This window comes from Halichoerus grypus, chromosome 8 (assembly GCF_964656455.1).
Source record: "Halichoerus grypus chromosome 8, mHalGry1.hap1.1, whole genome shotgun sequence".
Lineage (NCBI taxonomy): Eukaryota > Metazoa > Chordata > Mammalia > Carnivora > Phocidae > Halichoerus > Halichoerus grypus.
The window spans coordinates 55955975-55978730 of NC_135719.1; the positions used below are offsets into that span (position 1 = coordinate 55955975).

At 43.2% G+C, this 22756-nt stretch overlaps 1 protein-coding gene across 4 annotated transcripts in view; it reads right to left on the minus strand.

Annotated features, from left to right (window-relative positions):
* CGNL1 (cingulin like 1) overlaps nt 1-22756 on the minus strand; it is a 157174-nt gene that overhangs the window by 78610 nt on the left and 55808 nt on the right. For 2 of the 4 annotated variants that reach the window (XM_078079283.1, XM_078079282.1), the window contains exons 2-8: nt 18743-20335; nt 17880-17974; nt 15993-16098; nt 13036-13137; nt 12344-12492; nt 10827-10962; nt 1855-2067 (exon numbers count right to left, since the gene is read on the minus strand). In XM_078079283.1, the coding sequence (XP_077935409.1) occupies nt 1855-2067; nt 10827-10962; nt 12344-12492; nt 13036-13137; nt 15993-16098; nt 17880-17974; nt 18743-20320 (2379 nt within the window). In that variant the 5' untranslated portion in view covers nt 20321-20335. Of the gene's footprint in view, nt 1-1854; nt 2068-10826; nt 10963-12343; nt 12493-13035; nt 13138-15992; nt 16099-17879; nt 17975-18742; nt 21707-22756 lie in introns of those variants that run through there. The other 2 variants (XM_036107017.2, XM_036107016.2) reach the window with 1 other exon arrangement.

The following is a 22756-nucleotide window of genomic DNA, read 5'->3' on the forward strand; positions in this document are numbered from 1 at the left end:
GGACTAAAAGAATATGGAGTTTTCCGGAGATAGGGTTAGGCAGAGGAAGGACCTACCATGCTAACAATTTTGAACTTACATCTGGAGCAATGGGGAGCCAAGAGAGCATTTAAGCAGAGGCTGACATGATCAGATTTGTCCTTTCAGGGAAAGATACTGATAGCACTGTAGAATATGACCTTGGGCAAAGAAGCTTGCTGGCATGCACCCCTTTGGATGCTAAGGTGAGCCCCTTTGTGTTAGTTTCTGGGTGCTCAGAAACTCTACGTTCTCTGCCCATGATAGATATCTTGGCGAACTCACCTGTTATTTCTTTCACAGACCGGTACAGGTCAAGGAAGTTATCTCTCTTGAACTGGCATAATGAAAATGCTGTAAATGAACATATAATACTGACCTTTGAAAGGGTCAAAATGCAACAGACTAAGTCTCTACAGATTATCTCAATTCCACTCACCTACCACGTTTCCCGTCCCCACTCACAGTGTTTGTGAGTGGACGTAGAAGCTTCTGACAAAATATCTTGCATCCCAAGTGTGGCACAAGCTTAACTGTCCTTACATTTAAATCACTATAAACATGCCCAAGACACCATCCTCAAATACCTTTCAATGAATCAACCACGTTAACTCAAGCTCTGACGCAAGGTCTGAAGGTGAAGAACACGTGGTGGGTTCAAAGGAGAATCATCTTTCTCACTAGCCTCCTGGCACGTCCCCCATGAAACAACAGCACAGAAAGGCCTGGAGCACCGCACAGAAAGAAAATAAGATGGAAAAAACAGACACGTCGTCTCAAAGCAACGAAAATGAAATCGGTTTCCATTTTCTCCCTCAAACGAAACCAAGTCTCAAAAACAAAACAAAAAAAACACTAAGGCAAATCAATGAGAAGAGCTTTAAAAACTGTCTCAGTTATAACAACCCCAAACAGACTATTTCCCAGACTTTTTATTGTTATAACAAACAAAACCATCTTTCACTTCTTGTCATTTGCAATTACCATGCCATAATTGAAAATCAGTGAATCACTATGCAGTTTAGGGGAGACAGGGGGCCTACTCGCTCTGAGCTGTCTCTGTAATCATCCCAGAATAAAACAACAATATCAAGAGTTCTTTCCTCATCATCTTTAACCTGTGCATTGCAGAGACGCTAAAAACTTTATGCTCTGTAATTCCTCTCGTTCCCTAAAGATGGCATGATATTGCAGAGCATTTTCCCCTTCAAAACACTGCTTTTCTCTTCTCCAATGGCCAAGATGAGGCCTGCACCAAAAGACCTCAACATAATTTTTCAATCTATTTATAGGAGCCAAGAATTCAATTAAGAGAAAAATTATCTGGCAAGGGTTTGGACAATTCAGCCAATTAACCCTCGTGGAACTCTGCTGAGAAAAGAAACTGAACTGTTCAACAGAAGGCGTCACGAGTCAAAAGGAACAGGCTAAGGCAGGGGCAGGGATGAAGGATTCCAGAAATCTGGGTCTGGTCGGCCACCCTGCCCCGTTAGCAAAGCCACACGATGCCCTCGGCCTCCGACCTTTAGGCACACCTGGAGGGGCCCAGCTCTGCTCTGCACGAGGCTCACTCATGGGCCTCCAAACATGCCCGTGTCTTTAACAATGTTTAAATTTACTGACTCAAAAGGGTCCACAGCAGCACTGCCAAGCTCATTATTTGTGAACAAGCTCTAGTTCCATGATCTGATGAAACTGAGCTTCACTCTGTAATGAAAAACGACTGGCACGGGCGTGGGCGAGGTGGTCTCACCCCCTCGACTGTCCCCAAGCCAGACTCTCGCGCCCCAGGCCCACGGGCCCTAGGGTCTGGTCAGACCTGGCGCAGTGACTCACCTTGGTTGCTTCTTCTACACTCTCCCTCAGGGCCTGCAGCTCGGCGTCATACTGCTCCTTCAGCTTGTCCATCTCCAGGTCATGGCTGGAGACCTCTTCCTTCAGGGCTCCCTTCAGGGCGGTGAGTTCACGCTCCCGCTTCCTCAATAGGTCTTCCTGCTCCTCTTTGGTAATGAGCAGATCTTGAAGATCCTGTTTTGCCTGTAAGAGTTCCTAGAGAGAGGAATCATGAAAGGGGAGGTGAGGATTAATCACCTTCGCTGAGCGGCCCGGTTGGGGCCAACGGCCATACTCCCGAGCTGTCCTCCGACTCTCTCCTCCCCACACTCCCCACCAGTTTAGACCATCTCCCCATCTTTCTTTTCATTCCTTGGACACCATCATTCCCCTTGATTTGTCTGTCTCAGCTTTTCTGAGTTTGATTTAATTTGAGGGAGGAAAAAGGGAAACTGATTTCATTTTCATTGCTTTGAAGGGGCATGTCTGCCTTTTCCACCTCCTTTCCTTCCTGTGCAATGAAAGGTCTGTCGCTCTTGCAATGAACGGGCTTTTGCGTGCTGTTGCTTCACTGGGGGACATGCCGACGGACTGGCCTCACTTACGTCACACCACCCCTGGGACCCCGGGGGGCGCGTGGGCAAACCCATAACCCAGGTCCCAGGACTGGCTGACTCCGCCCCTTCTCCTCGGGTCCCGCTCGCCCCTCTGAGCAGGCGCAACACTCCCATCTTCTCCTCGTTAACTGCCAGGCATTCCTGAGGAAAGGCACAAAACCGGGGCAGCAAGTTCCACTACAAATCGCATTCCCTAAACCCAAGTGTGTCCTGCCAAAAGCTCAGCATTCCTTTTACTTCGCCATCTTTGTCCCAGACCCACTGAGCTCTCGTCAAGCCCCGACGCCCTCACTTCATGCTGGCGGGACTCGGCCATGGCTGCCTCAGCTTCCTGTCCACCCCGGCTCTCCTCCGCATGCCCGGCCTCTGCCACCCGCAGCCGCCTCACACACATCCAGCTGCCCCGCGCCAGACTGCTCCAAGCCTTTCCTCCATCAGTGATCTTTCTTCTGTCATTTTGTTCTCCTCCGTTTCCTTGGAGCTATGTCCTTTTCCTCAGGCCATAAGAATCCACTGGGTCAAAGGCAACAAAATAAAACAAAACAAAAACAAGCTTCTCCACGAAACTTCCTGAAAGTATAATTTCTGTTGGCTGTGCTTCTTAACCACCTATTCACTCCTTAATCTCTTGCTATATAGCTTTGGATCCTATTGCACTAAGACCGTCCCCTCCAAGGTCATAGTGACCTCTTAATTACCACATCCAGGCTTCTTCCCAGTCCTCAATTTTTCCCGACCCTTCTTTGATCCTCCCCACCCATCTCCTTCAAATTCTCTTTGGCCTTGCAGTTCAAAGACGCTACATGCCTGCTTTCTTCCCTCAGGCTGCTTTTTCTAGACAGTCTTTTCTGGCTTTTCTCTCCCTCTTCCCAAAAGCTAAGATGATCCCCAACTTTGCATTCTTTATTCTTTTTTGGCAAGCTCATCTATTTTTTCCCGCCATCTATTAATTCTAAGCAAGTAACTCCCAAACCTTTACCTCCAACTCCTATCTGAGTTCAGACCTGCACTTCCAGTGACCTGCCAGACACATCCATCTGGATGTCCCACGGGCACCTCAGATTCAGTAGGTTTATATTTTTTGGTGAATTCATCATATTCCTTCCTTTCCTCCTCCTCCTCCTCCAAAAGTTCTGGAACATCTTAGATCCTTTCCCTCACCTCCCTGGTTTAGGCTCTCCTGCCACCCAACTGCTCCCTGCATCCAGTCGCTCACCTGGGGCCCCTATGACATTATCCACATGCATCCTCTGTCTCAAGTGCCCCTCTTCCCTCTCAGTCCCGCCTCTCTCTCTGCCTCTCAGAAAATCTCTGAAGACGCAGATACAGCAGGACCTTCTCCAAGAAGTCTTCCTTGAATCCCCCTCCTGATACCCACCTCACTTTAGCTATACATCTCAGAGCATGTAATTCTTTTACCTGCAGTCCATTAGACTATTTTCTTTTCTCCCCTGCCAGACTGTCAGCCCCTCGAAAGGAGGATACCAATGTGATCATATTTTTGGTGCATGGATCAATGTTATTGGGAATGTGTCTGTTCTGAATATAAATGAATTAACATGTGCAGTACAGCAGAAGTCTGCAGATAACAGAATTCTAAACTAGTCTTTTTCACTGGTGACTTCTGAGTAAATACACATGCTGTGCTCTTGGAGCTCCCGGGAAATCAGAGGAATGACTGCCACCTGGGGAGCCGAGGCCTCAGAGATGAGAAACTACTTTCCATTCAAGAAGTATGTCACTCATGAGGGGATGAAAATATAACTGGCAATGGAATCTCTTTCCTTTTCTCTAGGACCTGCACATCCGTTGAACCAGGGGAATCTCTGCAGTCCCAGGGTAGGGCTGCACTGCAGACACCAAGACTTCGCACCTTCCAGAATCTCACTAGCAGGCACTGATAAGTTCAGATGAAATGCCAAGAGATTCATCCAGGTAACTACAGCAATTTGGGGTCTTCCGAAGCACCAAGCGCAGAACACATGAGCGAATCTTAGGAAAATAGAGCCGATCCTGAGATTCGTCAAAAGGGGGACATCCTGGTGCCGAGGCTGCCAGTCCCTCCTTCGGGAGGACCAGAGCCGCACCCATCATTGTTGCTACCAGCTGTCCCTGCAGGTCTTCCTGGGCCTTCTGCCAGCCTGTTTGTGGGAGTCCCTGTGATTCCAACCCCCGTTTCCTGCTCTTACTCTCACACATTTGTTGTGATGATAAGGCAGTTTCTCTTCCCACACTTATCTTTTCCAGGATATATCTGTGCTTTGTGTCGCCTTTTGTGTAGTGCCACCAATGCATGTCAAGCACCTAGGTTTTCATGGTCCCTTTGACACCGACATGGTGTTGTGTGTGGCTGCCGCCTAGGCGGCCCGTGTCGTACAGATCCCATCAGATTACACCGCGCCGTATCGCCCAGCAGCACTTGGAGGTGGTCCAGGGGAGAGACCAAAAGGCAGGAGAGATTTCAAAAACTTGACTTCATCACCTCAGCAGCCTTACTGCCAATCATCTCAAGCCAAAGAAAGGAGAGGAAATATATAAATTTCAAAACGTAAGTAAATATCCATTGGAGATGAGCATGCCTCTCTGGAGACACCACTCAGAGAAAACAGAGGGAGGCCTTGGCCAATCGGAATCAGCACTTTCAAAACCTCTATGCAGGGCGCCTGGGTGGCTCAGTTGGTTGAGCGACTGCCTTCGGCTCAGGTCATGATCCTGGAGTCCCGGGATCGAGTCCCACATCAGGCTCCCTGCTCAGCAGGGAGTCTGCTTCTCCCTCTGACCCTCCTCCCTCTCATGCTGTCTCTCATTCTCTCTCTCGCAAATAAATAAAATCTTAAAAAAAAAAAATTAAAAACAACAACAACAACAACAAAAAAACAAAACCTCTATGCATCCAGGCTAGCTGCAGACACAGAAGCCTCCAGGAGATAAAAATCTAGTGAGTACGTCTGTGGGCTAGGGGGAGGGGCTACAAATTTCACTGTGCTTGGTACGCAGTATGTAAAAAGAACTGTGCTAAGCATTTCCAAAAATCCTAGGAGATGAATATTCAAGGAGATTAATAGTATTCTCATTCCTAAATGAAAAAAAAAAAACAAAAAAAACTGGCGCTCTGAGACACTAACGTGCCTAGGATCACACAGCTTATAGGTGGAAGACTGGGACACAGACTGAATACCGCTGCCCCTTCTCTTTATCACCCAGCCTCTGCAGGCCTGACAACAAGCCTACACACTCAAGAGGAGCTTAGGGGCAAACAATTACACCGTGCTCAGTCTCTTCGATGCAAACGCAACAGAACACTGTGTTTGGCTGGAAGTGCCTATAAGGAGGGTGTCCACCTCCTTAAAGAAAAGAGACAAGCCCAGAACCTAAAAGGAAAGAAGGAAAGCTGAAAGAAAAAGAAAGCACACTCTGGAACCTGGCTGTTCTTAGCAGCAGCAAGTGGCTGTCCTGACAGCAGGTGCACTGAGATCCACACACCAGAATATCCAGGCCAGCAACTCACTGGCCCATAGAAAGCCCCATTTCACACACCACCTATTCACAGGTATTCCATGCCAAACTGAGAAAAATGCTGATCTCTTCTGTGTACATGTTTCCCAGAAGTTATAGGGTCTCTATCTGCGGCCCATACTCACTGAAAGGACACATAGAAGGTTTTATGTCAAAACTGTAGCTGATAGGGAATTACATAATTTTTCCCCCCAGAAGAATGGCCTAAAAAGCCTATCACAGCTGACGAAAAACATTATTTTTTAGTTATTTTTTAATTAAAATTTGTAAAATGTGCAGTCATATCCTACCAGTATTTTACTATTAGAGACCTTGTTTCTGAGCACAGTTTATCCTCAGATCAATACAATTTCAATACCAGAATATTTTAAGTACTTGCATCTTGGCAAATGCCAGGGATAAACCGTTACCAGTCTCTGCTGCAGTGAGGCCCATCCATCAGCACTGCAGGCTCCCATCAAAGACAATGGTTGGTAATTAGAAACTCCACTGTCATGGCACTTAGAGCAAGGTCTCATGTTCACCCGTTACCCCCAGAATGGAGAGGAATGCATTTACCAACAAAGAAGTGATTGAAAACTTATTTTGTAATCATTTTTGTAACTTGAGTTTAAAAAAAAAAGTTCAGAACCATCAACTGTTTAACAGAATAACAAAGTCATCTTATTTTTGGTCAATTATATGGTTTATCCTAAGAGAATGGTATTTTTTACTCTTTCTTTCTTTTTCTCTCTCTCTCTTCTTTTTTTTTTCTAACTTTATTCTCTCTTACTGTTACTTTACTGATTTTGTGTTGGTGTCCAATGTTACTTAACAAAATGTAAAAAATTAAAAGAGATTTCATGAAAAATCTTGTGCATTTGGCAAGCCTCCCAAAATAAAAAGCCTTCAAACTTTTTTCAAACACTCAAAAGCAGGAGTGCTTAATATTCATTGTGTTTAAGAGCCTGTTCTAAGCCAAATGCCACGGAAAACTTGGCCATAACTATAATCTGTTATCAGATTCCCCCAGGCCACTTTTTATTAAGATATGAAGAATAAATTGAATGTGACAAGGAGATAGGGTCTATTTTATTAGTGCTATAGAAACCATAGGTCATGTTTTAACTATTGCTGACAAGTCAAAGGAACCTGATTGAAACAGTGAGGATGAACCTCCAGAGAAACCCAATCTGACACAGAGAAACTAACTGTGCCCTAACGCATCTTGCAGAAAGACAGAAGAGATGATATTCCTCCTGTTACAGGAAAGAGGCAAATAATCAGAAAGCCAGCAATATCGGCTATTTTAAGAACAGATGTGCTCTGTTTCCTTTTCTGTGTCTCTCATTACCAGCCTGAAAACACATCACCAAAACTGAGGCTCATATCCTTATCCTAGTTACCACTATAAATAAGTCAGACTATTTAATTAATTAAATTTTATTCAATAATATATGCTCGGTGCATTGTGCTTAAAAAGGCAAAGAAGCATGCGGCTCAATTCAGAATTATTCCCTTTTCTTAAATGGTGACAGTTCTGAAATAATTTAAATACTGAAATTTATTTATTCATTTGCTCTGTTGCTTGGCACTGTGTGAGGCATGAAATGGGGGAAGAAGCAAAGCCGACATGTTCTTGAACTAACTGGCTAGTAGAAGAAATGGACAGATATAAAATAGAGCGAGCTCAAATGTGCTAAAATGAACCTAAAAGGAAACAGGATTTCAGGTGAAAGGACAATTAACAATTAGAGGTTTCTGTTAGTGAGAAAATCCAGCAACTTAAAAGACTTCCCAACTGCAAAGATAACACCTTCCCTTTTTAGAATCAATAAAGTGTCCACACAAGTATCATAGGATATGGCAGAGTCTTCTATTTAAATTTGTTTGTGAAGCTACATTTTTATTGAAAGTCATAAACTGTTCAGTGACATCATTTCTGGGAACTTATCCTTAGGAAATTTTTCTAAAGAAGTAAAAGGATACATGTGAAAAACATTCAACACATTTTTATGTAATTGAAAAAAAGAGAGAGAGAAACAATAGAGGATGATGAAATTTATTATGGTTTATCTCCCTAAAAAATGAAATATGAAGACTATAAATTATAATAAGGAAAAGTGTTTCTGAAAAATGAACTTTTTAAAAGATTTATTTATTTATTTGAGAGAGTGAGAGCACTCATGTGCAAGGAAGGGGCAGAGGGAGAGGGAGAGAGAATCCTAAGGAGACTCAGCAATGAGTGCGGAGCCCAAAGCAGGGCTCGATCTCATGACCCCAAGATCACAACCTGAGCCAAAACCAAGAGTCAGATGCTCAACCGACTATACCACCCAGATGCCCCTTGACAAATGAATTTTTAAAGGCAGGTATCAAAGCTGTAGGGACACTATAATTGTCCCTAAATTACAGAAGGGTAGATGAAAGCTATCAATGGATAGGGAGGCAGTGAAGAAATGAATGTAGATATAAAAATAGAAAATGTAGAAATAAAAATAGTCATTAAGATGTTAGGAAAATATTTCTACCACCCCTCCATTTTAAAATTCCATCTTATAATTTAAAAAAATTTTTTTTAATTTTTTTTTTTTTTTGAGAGAGAGAAAGAGAGCGCGTGAGCAGGGGAGGAGGGGCAGAGGGAGAGGGAGAATCCAAGCAGGCTCCATGCTCAGCACAGAGCCCGATGCAGAGCTCCATCTCACAACCCTGAGATCATGACCTGAGCTGAAATCAAGAGTTGGACTTCACCAACTGAGCCACCCAGGCACCCCCATTTTATGATGTTTTAATATTTCAGCAACAAATACACCATTTTCAAAACCCCATTCTAATGTACCTTGTCTTTGTAACTCAGCCCCAAGAAGAAGGCGGAACCATGAGAAGCAATATAATACCATGAATGTGCTGGTTTTTAAGATAAAGGTCATTGGATAAAAAGAGGTGCTATGGAACAGGTCCAAGGCTTTCTCAGGAGAAAAGATCTAAGTGGAGGCAGAGAGATAGATGCTCATGTGGGAGAAGAGAAACAATTCCCCTCTGCCCATATGGTAAATGAATTTGTGAGAACACCTATAACTGGGTAGCCACCAGCGCTCTGCTCTCTGCCACCACCAAGTCACAGGGAAGAGACTCTAAGTTCTAAAGATCAAGACCTAAAATCCCTCCAGGGAATTAGTCCAAAACGAAACAAGGAAGGGAGTGAGAAAACACTTGACCGCTGAGACTTGGAGGCAGCCAGAAACTTGAACTACAAGACCAGAACAAAGACCCAGGCCCTTAGGGGGAAAGCTGTAGAAAATGAGAAGTAAATGCTGACAAAGTACCTTTATTGTTTTATTTTTTTATGGTTTCTTCTTCTTCTTTTTTTTTTGCATTGTTCTAAATTGTGTATCATTTATTTGTTGGCTGTTCCTACAAACCAAAGCTTATAAGGAAATAAGCTTCAAAACTATGCCAAAAATACAGGGTATGATAATTATAGCCAATATCAAAACATCTAAATGGACACAGAGATACAAATTCTATTTCTGATCTTCAATTATACCCATCTCTGACCAAAAAAAAAAAAAAAAATGTAGATGTTCACAACCTATGTATGTATCTACCACCTTAACAGGATTGCAGTCTAATTCAGGGAAGAGATAATGACTGTCTTTAGGAAACTACACAATAATTAACAAATGCTAAGCAGAGGAAAGAGTCACCTTCATTCACTGATTCGTGGATTGATAAGAACTAAATAGTCAATAGGGAATATACTGATATGGGCAGAAGCCAGACGGACAGCCTGTGTACATAGCAAAAGTGTTCATTCATTCATTCACTCATTCATTTACTCATAATGAATCCATCCAACCATCTCCACCAAATCTTTGCCAAGTGCTATATGTCCCAGGCACTGGAACAGCTAATGAGGATAAAACACTAAGCCAACCATCACCCCCCTGCCTCCTGGAGCTTACACTCTTGTGGGGGCCTTAAAAAAAAACTGTGGTAAATGCTGTATGGGCATGAGCATCTTTAAAATGCTTTCCCATTACTAGCATTACTTACAAAGTGTCTTTGCCTAAAGTTTAACCTGAATCTCTTAGTGTTTAGATCTAACTTCACATTTACTGGAAATGCAGGATATAATGGAACAAGTTAACAGACACCGTGAGGAAATAACCAGACAAATCCAGAATGTGGGCCATTGGTCTGGTCTCTTTGGAAAATCAATGGAATGGAAGAAAGAGAGCAGGGAATAGGAAATTGGTGGCAGAGAAAGAGTACAATGAAGGCAATATGGGATTCTTGACTGGACCCTGGGTTGGGGGTGGAGGAAACAACTATAAAATATACTTGAGGGACAACTAGCAAATTCTGAATAAGGACCAGGTATTATTGTTATATTATAGGAATTATTCATTGTTTTAGGTATAATAATAATATTGTGGTTATAACAAAATTCCCTAATTTTTTAAAGATGCGTGCCAAAGAATTTAGGGGTGAAGTGTGGTATTATCTGTAATTTATTTTGAAATGGTTCAGCAAAGATGAATAGATGGACAGATGAAAAAAATAATAGGATAAATGAATGAACAGGAAGAAATGGGGTATGACAAAATGTTGACAACCACTGGATTTGGGTTGGGGTTCTATGGGAGTTAATGAATTATTTTTTTCTACTTTTCTGTATGGTTGAAATTTTTCCTAAGACAAAGTTTAAAAACTATTACAGATGATGCTTTTATGGAATCTAGCCATAGGCATAGTGGAACATGGCTCGTAGTATCCAGACCCCGCCGCCCCTACCCACCCCACCCTCTCCAGGAAGATGGGGCCTCTCTTGACACCTTATCCCACGCCCTCCCCCCTTACCTCAATCAGAGCTCCCTTTTCCCTGTCCTCAGCTCGTTTGGCGCTGTCCAATTCATCATGCATTTCTGAGAGCTGGTCCTGGAGATCCCTGATCTCGGTCTGGTGCTGCTCCCGTTCCATCTTTACCTGGAACAGTCTAGCAGGGGAAGAAGCCCATCAGAGAGACTGTGCTAAGCCTTGCATTGTTTCATCCAGTTTGATTTCAAACCTTCAGAGGGTCAAACAGAGTCCTCTGAAGCCCCAAGGAGCCTCCCATTCTCCGTTCTATACTGAACAAGGAATCACAAACCAGAAAAGGCACTGGTAGGAACTCATGTCTACAGTCTAATTTGTCCAACAAGAAGGCAAGTGAGAATTCAAACCAATGTAATGGGGAAGGTTATGCAGTGACAGTTTCTCCCCAAAAGGAGACTGTAGGGTACTAGAATTTAGATGATAAGAAAGAAATTGACCCAAAAAAGCAGAACCTCTTTGATAATGCTTTCACTAAAGCCACCCCACTCCCTACCCCCCACCCCGCCCCCAGCCCCAGAAGAGTCAGCAAATTATGGCCTACTTGGCCAATCTGGCCCACGGCCAATTTTTGTAAATAAAGTTTTATCAGAATAGAGCCATGCTCATTCATTTATGTATTACACGTGGTCATTTGCACAATACAATGGCAGAACAAAAGGGGTCCAACAAAGACCATATGGCCCATAAACCATAAAATACTTACTACCTGATAGAAAAAGTTTGCCAACCTCTGCTCTAAATCAAACTCACAACTATTTTACCTTTTGATTTTGTAAAGTCTTTACTACACCCTAAATTTTGTTTTTTTCTCACCAATTTTTCTAAAACTAACCTCTAGGAATGTTTTTAAAGCAAAAACTACGTCATCAAAATTGCAAAGGCAATCAAATGATTTTATTATATTTTTCTTGAATTTCCTTCTGGATTTCACTCCTGCTTAGACCTTCACTTAAGACCTCCACCACGGCCGCAGAGCTTCATAGCACTGCACGTTTGCAGACTTTGGCTTCAGATCCCTTTTTCACAGATTTTAATATGATGCAATAGCAGGGCCATCTTGGCTTTGACTTTCCCTCTCTGCAGACTCAACAGAGGCATAAGCACTGGTCAGCAGCATTCAGGATAAAATTCACAAACTGGGAGATTACAGAAGTCATAGGACACGTGCTTTTTGGAGGCTGGGTCCAGGCTCCTTGAAATCTCTGTCTATAGATATCACCATTCAGTATTCCCTGCTTCTCGCTTATCAGCTCCAGGAGCCACTCTCAGGGCTAAAACTTTACAAGGCATCCTTTAAGGTATACAACGAAATTTGAAATTATTAACCTTTCTGCTTACCAGTCTTGCATGTGTCACCAGCTTCGCAATTTTACAAGGTAAGAGGGAGAAAAGGAAGGGTCAGCAGCCCCTCTAAATATTTGGAAGGCTGGATAGTATTAAACAGACAAAAAGATTCTGGCTACATCGGATGCAGGAACCAAGGCTCTTGGCCCAGAACTCACTCCTCCAGGTTCTTCCGGAGCTCCCCTTCGCTCTCTTCCAGGCGCTGCTGCAGCACGGAATTCTCTTCCACTTTACGGTCGTGCCGGCCCTGGAGCTCTTCCAAGCTTGCTCTCATTCTCTCTCTCTCTTCTTTCATGTTCTGCTGATTCTAAGATGAATACATGTGATTTTCAAGTACCTCCACTGAACGTTAATGCAATCCCACAGAAGACTACCTCAAAACTCTGATGGACTCCATGTCTTTGCACTCATTTATTAAACAACTTAATCAACCTATATGACTACGCCTGGGAGTTTGCAACTAGAAAGAACATTAAATACTGAATGAGTTGTAATACTTCTAAGAGAAATACAAAGACAGCTAAACCTCAGTCTGCTACTTCTATTACTCAGTTTGGATATTTAATATGCATTTAGTTTCCTACTGGCCTGCCTGAATCCAACAGTGTTTTACTCTGTCAAAGCAAACTGTGTCTATGGGCTTCGATTACTTTAAAAAAATTAAAAATTAAAAAAAAAGTTCTTTGGACAGCAGGAGCCAAATATACAGGAATTTACTCAGTGATGAGAGGAATATTTCTTTTGGGGGGAAAAAAACTGGCTTTCGCTTCCCTTGAGCACCCAGATTTGCTTAAAATATTCTTTGCAAGACAGAAATTTAAAAAATAACATAAAAGGAAAAATCAGATACCTTGACTTCCAGTTGAAGCTTTCTCTGAAGTTCAGCTACTTCTGTGGTCAATTTGTTTTTCTGTTCCAACAGGTCTCTGACTTCAGGCGAAGAATTAGAAGCCTGTAATTAATTGCAGAGATAACCTAACGTACATGTTCGAGATGCTTTCTTTTCTTTCTCCCAAAATGTAATGCGAGCAGTAACATCAAACTCTTAAGACCCAATTCACATGTAAACCCCTCTAGAGAAAGGGGCACAAGGAAACCTTCTGGGGGTGATCAGAGTGCTCTGTATCTTGATCAGGGTGGTGTGTGCATGGACACACACCTATATTAAAAATTCAATGAACTAGACAGTTAAGATTTGTGCGATCTACTGTATATAAGTCATACCCCAATAAAACAATGTAAAAAGATAAAAAATAAGTATTTGTTGAAGATCCCTCTACTGCCTAAGGTTATAACCAAAGCCCATGTTTCTGTGTTCCCAAGGCCCTTCGTACAATCCATCTATTACAGAACTTCCATTGCACTGGGAATCATTATTCTAGAACCTGAGATTTTCTTGCTCTCTGCATATGTCTGTATACAAGTAGTAAATAAATGTATGTTGGCTGAATTGGCTTTCTTCTTTTAGATGCTACATTTCCATAACGAAGGGAGATGTAACAAAGAGGGGTCTGATTAGAGAGTCTATTAGAAAACAGACTCTGATCTGAGTATGAATATTAACGATCTCTTTTTTTTCTTCCATGGATATAATAACAGGATGATGCTCTCGAAAGGATTTGGCTAAAATCCTACAGCAAAGTGGTTAGAACACCACAAAAGGGGAGGAAAAGGGATAAAAACAGGAATCAAAGCTAGAAAAAGCCGTCTTGGCTCTCACGCGCCTGAATCCAGGTGTGAGCTGTGTGTGATGAAGTTGGAATGAGGTACTTCCTCACCTACTCCTGTGAAGTTAACCGAACCCAACCATCAACAAAAACACAGGATTTCCTATTTTCTTAGGCAAAATGAGAACAATCCATTATGGAAATCTAAATCCAACCCAATGAGGGAAATTGTACATTGTTCTTGCCCAAATGAAAACTCTACCTACTCTGCTGTTTCCAGTATGGTCTTTCCTTCTCTCACAGGAAATCACTCAACTGACACCAAAAAGATAAAACTCCAAAGCCTCTGGCCACAGATAATCAGATTCAGAAAATAACAGGGAAAGAACAAGAGTAGAAAAGTCTGGGCAATTAAGCAGTCATGGTGAATGAATGAACGGAATGAAATTCTACAAATACCACACTATTCATTCCTGTTCAAAGCCCATCGGTGATGGCCCATCACCGTTAGCCAAAAATGGAAACTTCTGTGATATCCAAGGTCCCTTCTATCTGGCACTTCCTCTCCACACCCTGGCTCTCTGCTCCAGCTACACTAAATCACCTCCAGTCCCCTAAACATAGCGAACACGTACCTCTTTGTATTTGTTCATGCTGGTCCCTCTACCTAGAACATCCTGCCTTCCCTTCTTCTCCCAGAGACTTCTTTACTTTTTTTAAGAAACTGTTAGTGTCCCAGATTCCAGAGGGCTTAACCTAACTTCCCTAGTTTGGTCTGGATACCCATAGTCTGTGACCCACAATGACAATCTTAACATCAAGGCCAAAGGATATGTTCACCCTAAAAATATGCAGGTGAGTGAAAAGCAAGAGTCACAGTGGTAATTTGGATTTAAGAGTTTTAGCACAAAACCCCTACACCAATTTTAAGAACTATGTAGAGCCCCCGAAGCCTGCCTATAAGCAAGGTGTATAATTTAAAGATTCCCCATGGGAATAGTTCGTGTGTGTGTGTGTGTGTGTGTGTGTGTGTGTGTGTGTGTGTGATCGTTCTACTGGATGCCATAGCAGCAGTCATGGGTTAGCTGAGTGCTGAACAGTAGAGAAAAGAGGGAGCTGATGCCTAAGAACATCCTGTATACCTATGTTTCCAAAGTGACAAAGAAGCTATAGGCAAACTTCCTGTGAATGGTCTCTGGTATACTCTTTCCTTTGCACGCAGAATTCCCTGGGAGGGAAAGAGAAGACACACAAGCAAGAAGTGGGTCCCAATTCAAGGCGGTGCAGGATTGAGGAACAAGCTTTTAGTCGTCCCTCTCAAATGTTGCTTCCTGTCAGGACACAAGGTGTGTCTGGCATGTAGCAGATGTTCACCAAACATGGGATGACTCCTTTAACAACCAAAAAAATCTCCACATCCCAACTGTAATTCAGCACAATAAATGAAACAGGCAGTTTTTTTAAAAAGAATTTGGCCCCACTCCACTTCTTCCTTTCTCTTCCACCCATGCTGGTTGGCTTCACCAGTCTCTATTCCTTATTCTCCTATTCTTATCCTCTTATTTCTTATTCTCTGAAGTTCTAGAGCTTCCTTCAATACCTTGGATATGTTAGGGTTCTCCGACCATGATTCCATTCCGTTCTTCCTATTTTTATTTTCTCTCTCTCTCTTTTTTTTTTTTAGATTTTATTTATCTGAGAGAGAGAGAAAGAGAGAGAGAACACGAGGGGAGAGAGGGTCAGAGGCAGAAGCAGACCCCCTGCTGAGCAGGGAGCCCGATGTAGGACTCGATCCTGGGACTCCAGGACCACGACCTGAGCCGAAGGCAGTCGCTTAACCAACTGAGCCACCCAGGCGCCCTTATTTTCTCTTTCTAAAGTTCACCACCTTTTTGTTTCATCATGTTATATGTTATATATTTTTTAAATAAAATCTCTTTAAAAACCTTGCTGAAAAAAAGGCAGGTGCACAATAATATTTACAACATGATCTTCCATCTTAGGTCCTGCTCCCTACTCAGGTAACTTCCCACTTACTGCAATAACCAAATGTACAGGAATGTACAGGCTGAAGAAAGAGCAATTTGTTTGCCACATTCCAAGTTAAATGCCCTCTGCAGAATACAGAACTCCAATTTACTTGATTATTTCCTTGTGTGCTCCCTGCTGCTCGAGACTTTAAAGTCTGGATTTTCTCAAAGACCAGGTTGACTTTCCGTTTAGTTGCGTCATCATTATCGGTGCTTCTGGAAAAGAGGCAGCAGAAAAAACAGTGAGGGGTACAACCATGGGTCTCAAGATACTTTAGGTGCCACAACATACAAACAACAGAGCCGTTTAAGAAGATAAACTCCAAGAGGTATGAATTAATTAAGGCTGCAGGCAAAGCCAGTGTGAGAAGAACAGGATGGATGGTGTACTTCTCTTCAAATAAACTGTTCTATGTTAACACTAAATTTGGAATGAGGGGTCCCATTTCCAAGCATGTGAAAGAGATGTACCCACATTCTAAGCCTGGAGAAAACATACAGTGAGAATTCAGTAATTTGTTGTTTGACTCAACTGACTTATATTCATTCCAGCAAGGAATTTCTTCTGTGTGTCTCTCTCACACACAACCACATCCACACACTTTACTTGTAAATCTTACACTAAGAATGATTTACAGTGACTTTAACTGGTTTTTAGCCTGTGTTTAAAAAAATAAATCGCCCAAGAGGAGACTGTCAATACCCCAGCTCTTTGTCTACACTTTCACAGGTAATGATCAGATAGAGTTTGTTGTGGTTTGTTTTTTAAAGATTTCATTTATTTACAAGCAAGCGAGCGAGCGAGAGAGAGAGAGAGAGAGAGAGAGCACAGAGGGAAGGGAGAAGCAGACTCCCCACTGAGCAGGGAGCCCGACGCAAGGCTCGATTCCAGGACCCCAAGATCATGACCTGAGGCCAAAGGCAATCGCTTAACCGACTGAGCCACCCAGGCGCCCCCAGATAGAGTTTTACTAACTTCGACCACACCTTCTATCACACATACCTGGCAGTTAGGAAAAAAATTTTAAATAAGTTTCCTCAAATAGTCACCTCCTGTTAAAGTCTGTTTCACCAGTCTCTCAATACATCATGAGCAAAAAAATACAGCAACAACTAGTTCTTAGCTAGAAGAATCTGCTCGGTTACTCCCCACCCCACCCCCATGCCAAAAAGAGCCCCTCTCTTACATTCTGAACCTATTTTGTCAGCTCTTTAATTGTAAGGTACGATGCAAAAATATGAAGCGTTTTGATACCAATGAGTATTTGCCAAGTGACTTGCAGTCACGTCAGGTTATAAAGCTTTTTTTCCTTTTTAATCCTTTCTGATGAGACAATGGAAACAGAAAGTGCAAATTCCTGACCTAATATCTAAGCAAGGACTGAAAACCAGATTACTCAAACTCAACCTCCAAGATAAGTATGTGAAAAGCAGTGCTTTTAAATGACTCATACATGCTTTAAAAATCATGGGAGCAGGGGCTCCTGGCCAATGTCAACTCCAGGGAGGGGAAGAAGTGGTTTTATTTAATAAAGGGGTTTTATTTAATAAAGGCTAATAAGGGGACGACTGATTACTACTATATGCATGAAGAACTCAAGGTGGCAGACTCAAGTCAAAACTGAAGAGTAGACATTCTTCCCATCTTTGAACTTCTTTTTAAACAATAAGGAGTCATTTGAAAAATAGGGGCCCGTGGCTGGCCCAGTCGGAAGAGCATGACTCTTGATCTTGAGGTCATGAGTTCAAGTCCCACATTGGATGCAGAGATTACTTAAAAAAATAAATTATATATATAAATTCATTTTCCCCCTGCTCTTCACACCCACGACCCACGACTCAAATACTGTTATGCAAACTTCAGCCATTGACTCCTAAGCCTCAAAGAGTTCGCACAAGGGCAGGAAGGGAGGGGAAAACACAAGGTCTCAGAAAAGGAAATTAAGACCCCCCCCCAGAAAGGACAAGACTTTGCTCCTTTAAGGAAAATCACTAACCCCTCTTTGAGGTAATTGTAAAGTATCTGCTTGGCCGTCTCCTCATTGGTTTGTTGAGTAAGCTCTTGCTGGCCTTTCAACAGATCCGGTGTGGCCTGGAACATAAAGCCTGTTATTAGACCACAGGATGAAGTTTCCAGGAAGAAGGCAAAACCCTGATGCAGAAGCTTCCAAACACATTCCTACTTTCCAAAAACAATTCCTCAGGTAAGGATCCTGATTACAACTGGCTCCACCACTTAGTAGCTCTGTAACCTTGGGCAACTTACTTCACTTTGCCTCACCTCAATTTTCTCACCTGTAAATGGAGATTAATAGTACCTACCTTCATAGGGTTGGTGCAGTCCTAGAATCTATAACAAATAGTGCCTGACACTTACCAACCTTATCATCATTTTTACCACTATCATTATTTTTTATTGGTACTACCAAAACACTAAATATACCACTTAAGTAAATTCCGTCACTTTAGGATTCACCTAAATTAAAATTAACCTAATTTCTCAGGCCAGATATTAACCCAGTCACTCAGTGTCATGAGAAAAGTCAATATATCTACACAACCTAAGCACTGAACCTCTGTGTGGAAACAAATTCTGCACACCTTCAGATGTCACACACACACACAGAGAAATCAAGCACATAGTGTCAGGTCACTTGACAGACAAGACCACAATGGGATTCTAGCTATACCTGAGTTAACTTGGAAAACCACACAATTGGCAGTAAGTTGAAAACTCTGTAGGGGAAAACTGACACAAATCAGATATGCAGTTAGTGATTCAGGACAGAGGGTCTGCATTCCTGTAGCCTCCTACAGCTAGCATTCCCTGAGCATTACCTCAGGCCCACCTGAGCATTACCTGAGTACCGGAAGTAAATGTCTTCACAGAAATCTTCTTGCCACCGGAGTCAGGCGAAGTTGCTAGCGCCCGATTCTGTAACATCAGCGTCGCAGTGGCTGTTTTGATTTCCTCCTCCTTTTTATTCTGTGCTGGGAGGGAAGATGCGTGCGTGTTTGTACTCTGCCGACCACCTGTGTTTTCTGGAACTTTCCCATCCTTGCTCTGCTGGGGAGGCCTGAGGTGGGCCCCCTGCAGCTTGGCGAAGGCCCGGCCCACACTCTGTCTCCCCCGGTGCTCCTGAGCAGGTGACCTCTGCGGGCACACCTGCGACGGGCGGAGGAGGTGTTCGCTGGACTTGCCCAGGTTCCGGCTAAATTCGTTCAGGTACTCGGCGTTCCCCTGCAGACCAAAAGGAAAGGCACTATCCACGCTTCTGGACCGCTTCCTGTCTTCCGGGTTGATTCTGTTTCGCTTCCCAGACCTTCCTCTCCTCTGGAGCCCAGGTTTTTGGTCAAACTTTTCAATCAATTGATCCACACCAGGAATTGATCCTGTATCAATATCCCGCCCAGTTCCTGGCAAGAAGGGGATATACCGTCTGTTTTCATGACGATTTACATTGTCGGCATGGATGGCACATTCCTGATCATCAAGTAAAAATCTGTACAAAGAGTTGGCCGAAGTGGGAGTTGCCGATGAGGAAGAGGACCTCCGGGACCGAGCTCCATCCAGCACAGGTCCCGCTGAATCCTGTCGCCGGAAGGGAAGCACGTCCGGCCTGGCTTTCTTGGTTTCGGGATGGGTGTGTGGGCTGTGGGCCATCAGGGACCTCCCACTAGGGGAAAGGGCCTCCTCCACCAGCCCCTCCTTGGCGCAGCTCTGAACATTTACGCACACTGAGGTCTGCTTCTTGGGGTCATCGATGACCACAGAGCTGCACAAACGAATGGCCGTCACGCTGGATTTGCCCACATCTTCCAAAGGAGGGCTGGTAGGCTGGGAGCTACCAGGTTTGGGGAAGCAAGTCCAAGCCTTCTTATTGTTGGAACCTTCTTCTGTTAAAGTGTTTAGCCAATTACTCCCAGGAGGCTGATGATTTTGCAAGTTCAATTCATTCTTTTCAGGGTCGTAGGGCTGCAAAAGCTCTGGATGCCTCTGAAAGTTCAACATGTGGGATGGTTTCACTGGCCCCTCTTTGCATTCTAGAACCCCATTCTTGCCCTCAAAGAGAGAGGATTGTTTCAGGTTTCTTACTGGGCTGGGTTGGGCATAAGGATTTTCTGGGAGCTGCAATTCTTCTGCGCTGCTCTCCTCCAGCACAGACCCATTGCTGGAATGCAGGGGCAGGTTATTTATCATTGGAGATGGAAATGGTGGCCCATTTTCAGGAAAAGATGTGCCTGTCAGACACCGCTCCGTGTTATTCAGGACTATGTAGGGGTGGCCATCGATTCCCTGCACCCGGATACTGACACCATAGGAGCCTGCCTTAGAGTGTTGGGAATTCCTTGATTTTTTGCTATCATCACTCGCGAGTCTCAGATGGACGCCATATTCTTGCTGCACATGTTGATATTCACCGAAATACAGCTCCATGGTTCACTGTTCCCGCTACCAGGGAAAGATGGGGTAAAAAGAGGACATTAGGTTAGAATTACATCTGGTTTTTGTTTTTTGGTTTTTTTAAAGATTTTATTTATTTATTTGACAGAGAGAGACACAGAGAAAGAGGGAACACAAGCAGAGGGAGTGGGAGAGGGAGAAGCAGGCTTCCCGCGGAGCAGGGAGCCCGATGCGGGGCTCGATCCCAGGACCCTGGGATCATGACCTGAGCCAAAGGCAGATGCTTGACGACTGAGCCACTCAGGCGAGAATTACATCTGCTTAAATGAAGATGATGAGGGGAAAGTTCCAAGAAAATACAACACTTTAACCAGCAAGGACACTTCAACCAAATGCTCATCCAAACAAGCCTTTCTGGATGCCCTCCGTGACCATGGTTTTGTCAACACCGGGCTTGAACCATGGCCTCTGGGGGGACGACAGGCATAAGAACCTGACACCTTTGGCATAACCTCCTTATTCTGTTTCTAGCTGACAGGCCATTCTGGTTGCTTTGTTTTTTTCCTTAGTTGGTTTCCTCACACCTTATGCTATTTATTTTTAACCAATAGGATGTTCCAGTTACTAGCATTTGAGAACAAGGTACTTTTCCATGAAACGATTAAGACCGAAGGCACTCTGATGTTCACCATTTTCTCTTTTCTCCTGTACTACTGATCTTCCTGTTGGAATAGCACTTTCAACCTTTTTTATGCACAATCTTGCTTTGAAATCTTTCTATTTATTTGGATATGATGTGCAGAACATTGTTTTATTTTGTTCCTGAGACTGCCAATGAGAGCAAGTGATTAAAAATAATTTTTCATCATTTTTTTCTTACCAAAAAGGTTCCAGTAACACATGGATCTGAAAAATGTTACAAAAAACTAAAGAATTAGGGCCCTTATTTTGGGATGTGTCCTAATGCCAAGAATCAGTGCCATCACCCTTCTGGGGCATGGCCACCGTTGTCAGAGACAGAACACAGATCACCAGGCAGGACGCCCAACCCACCCCACACTCTGAGGCCTCCCACCAGAAATTCACTTCCACCCCCTCTAGAGAACCCCAACAGCAAAGAAGCCCCAGGAAGAGCAGTAACAACTGGTCACACATAACAGCTGTTTCATTTCTTTCACTGCTAGGGGCCTTTTTCAGTTTTCTTTCTATTCTGGAGTCAGTCTAGTAGCACATTTTCCAAGAAAATCATCTATCTGATCCACATTTTCAAGTTTATTTGCACAGTTTTACAAAATGTAAATCATTTCATCTCCTTTATAATTTCTCATTATCCAGTTGTGTTTATTTGTGCTTCTTCACCTAATTCTTGACTGAGCAAGTAAAATGTGTATCTATATATATTTTTTAAAAATAATTGTTCTCCTAGGGGCACCTGGGTGGCTCAGTCGTTAAGCGTCTGCCTTCGGCTCAGGTCATGATCCCAGGGTCCTGGGATCGAGCCCCGCATCGGGCTCCCTGCTCCACGGGAAGCCTGCTTCTCCCTCTCCCATTCCCTCTGCTTGTGTTCCCTCTCTTGCTGTGTCTCTCTCTGTCAAATAAATAAATAAAATCTTTAAAAAAAAAAAAAATAATAATTGTTCTCCTAAAGAGTAGCTCTCAAGATTTCACAATCATTTCTCTTTTTTAATTTTCTTATTGAGTTCTAGCTTGATCTTTATTATTTCCTTCTGCTCTCCTTTGTTTTGTTGTTCAGTATCCAATTTCTTGACTTGCATGCTTTATTTATTTTTCTTTTTTTTTTTAAGATTTTATTTATTTATTTGAGAGAGAGAGAGCATGAGAGGGGGGAGGGTCAGAGGGAGAAGCAGACTCCCTGCTGAGCAAGGAGCCTGATGTGGGACTTGATCCCGGGACTCCAGGATCAAGAATTGAGCTGAAGCCAGTCGCTTAACCAACTGAGCCACCCAGGCGCCCTATTTTTATTCTTTAATTACATCCCATGAGTTGTGATATCTGACTGTCAGTTAGGAACTGTGTTGGCTCCTACTAAAAAAGAGACCCAAAATAGCAACTTTAGAGTTAGGATTTTTTTTTTCCCCAGAGGCAGGAAGTCCAAGGCCAGAATGGATGGCAGTATATTTCTGAGGAATACCTCTTTTATCTTTCCATCATCTACTTTTAGCATGTATTAGTCACCCTAGGATTACAAAATGGTTAACCCAGCATCACATATGCCAAAGGTTTATTAGGTCAGCTGAGTCAACCTTTTTAAGGAGCTTTCCTGGAAGTCCCACCCACCACTATTATTTTATATCTATCTCATTGGTGAGAACTTAATCATATGGCCACCCCCATCTACAAGGACGGATTGAGAAACAGGAATGTTTCGCTGGTCATTGACACTCTCAACAAAATCAATGTCCTGTTAACGCTGGGAAGGCAGCCAGTAATTTCTACCACAGTAATGTT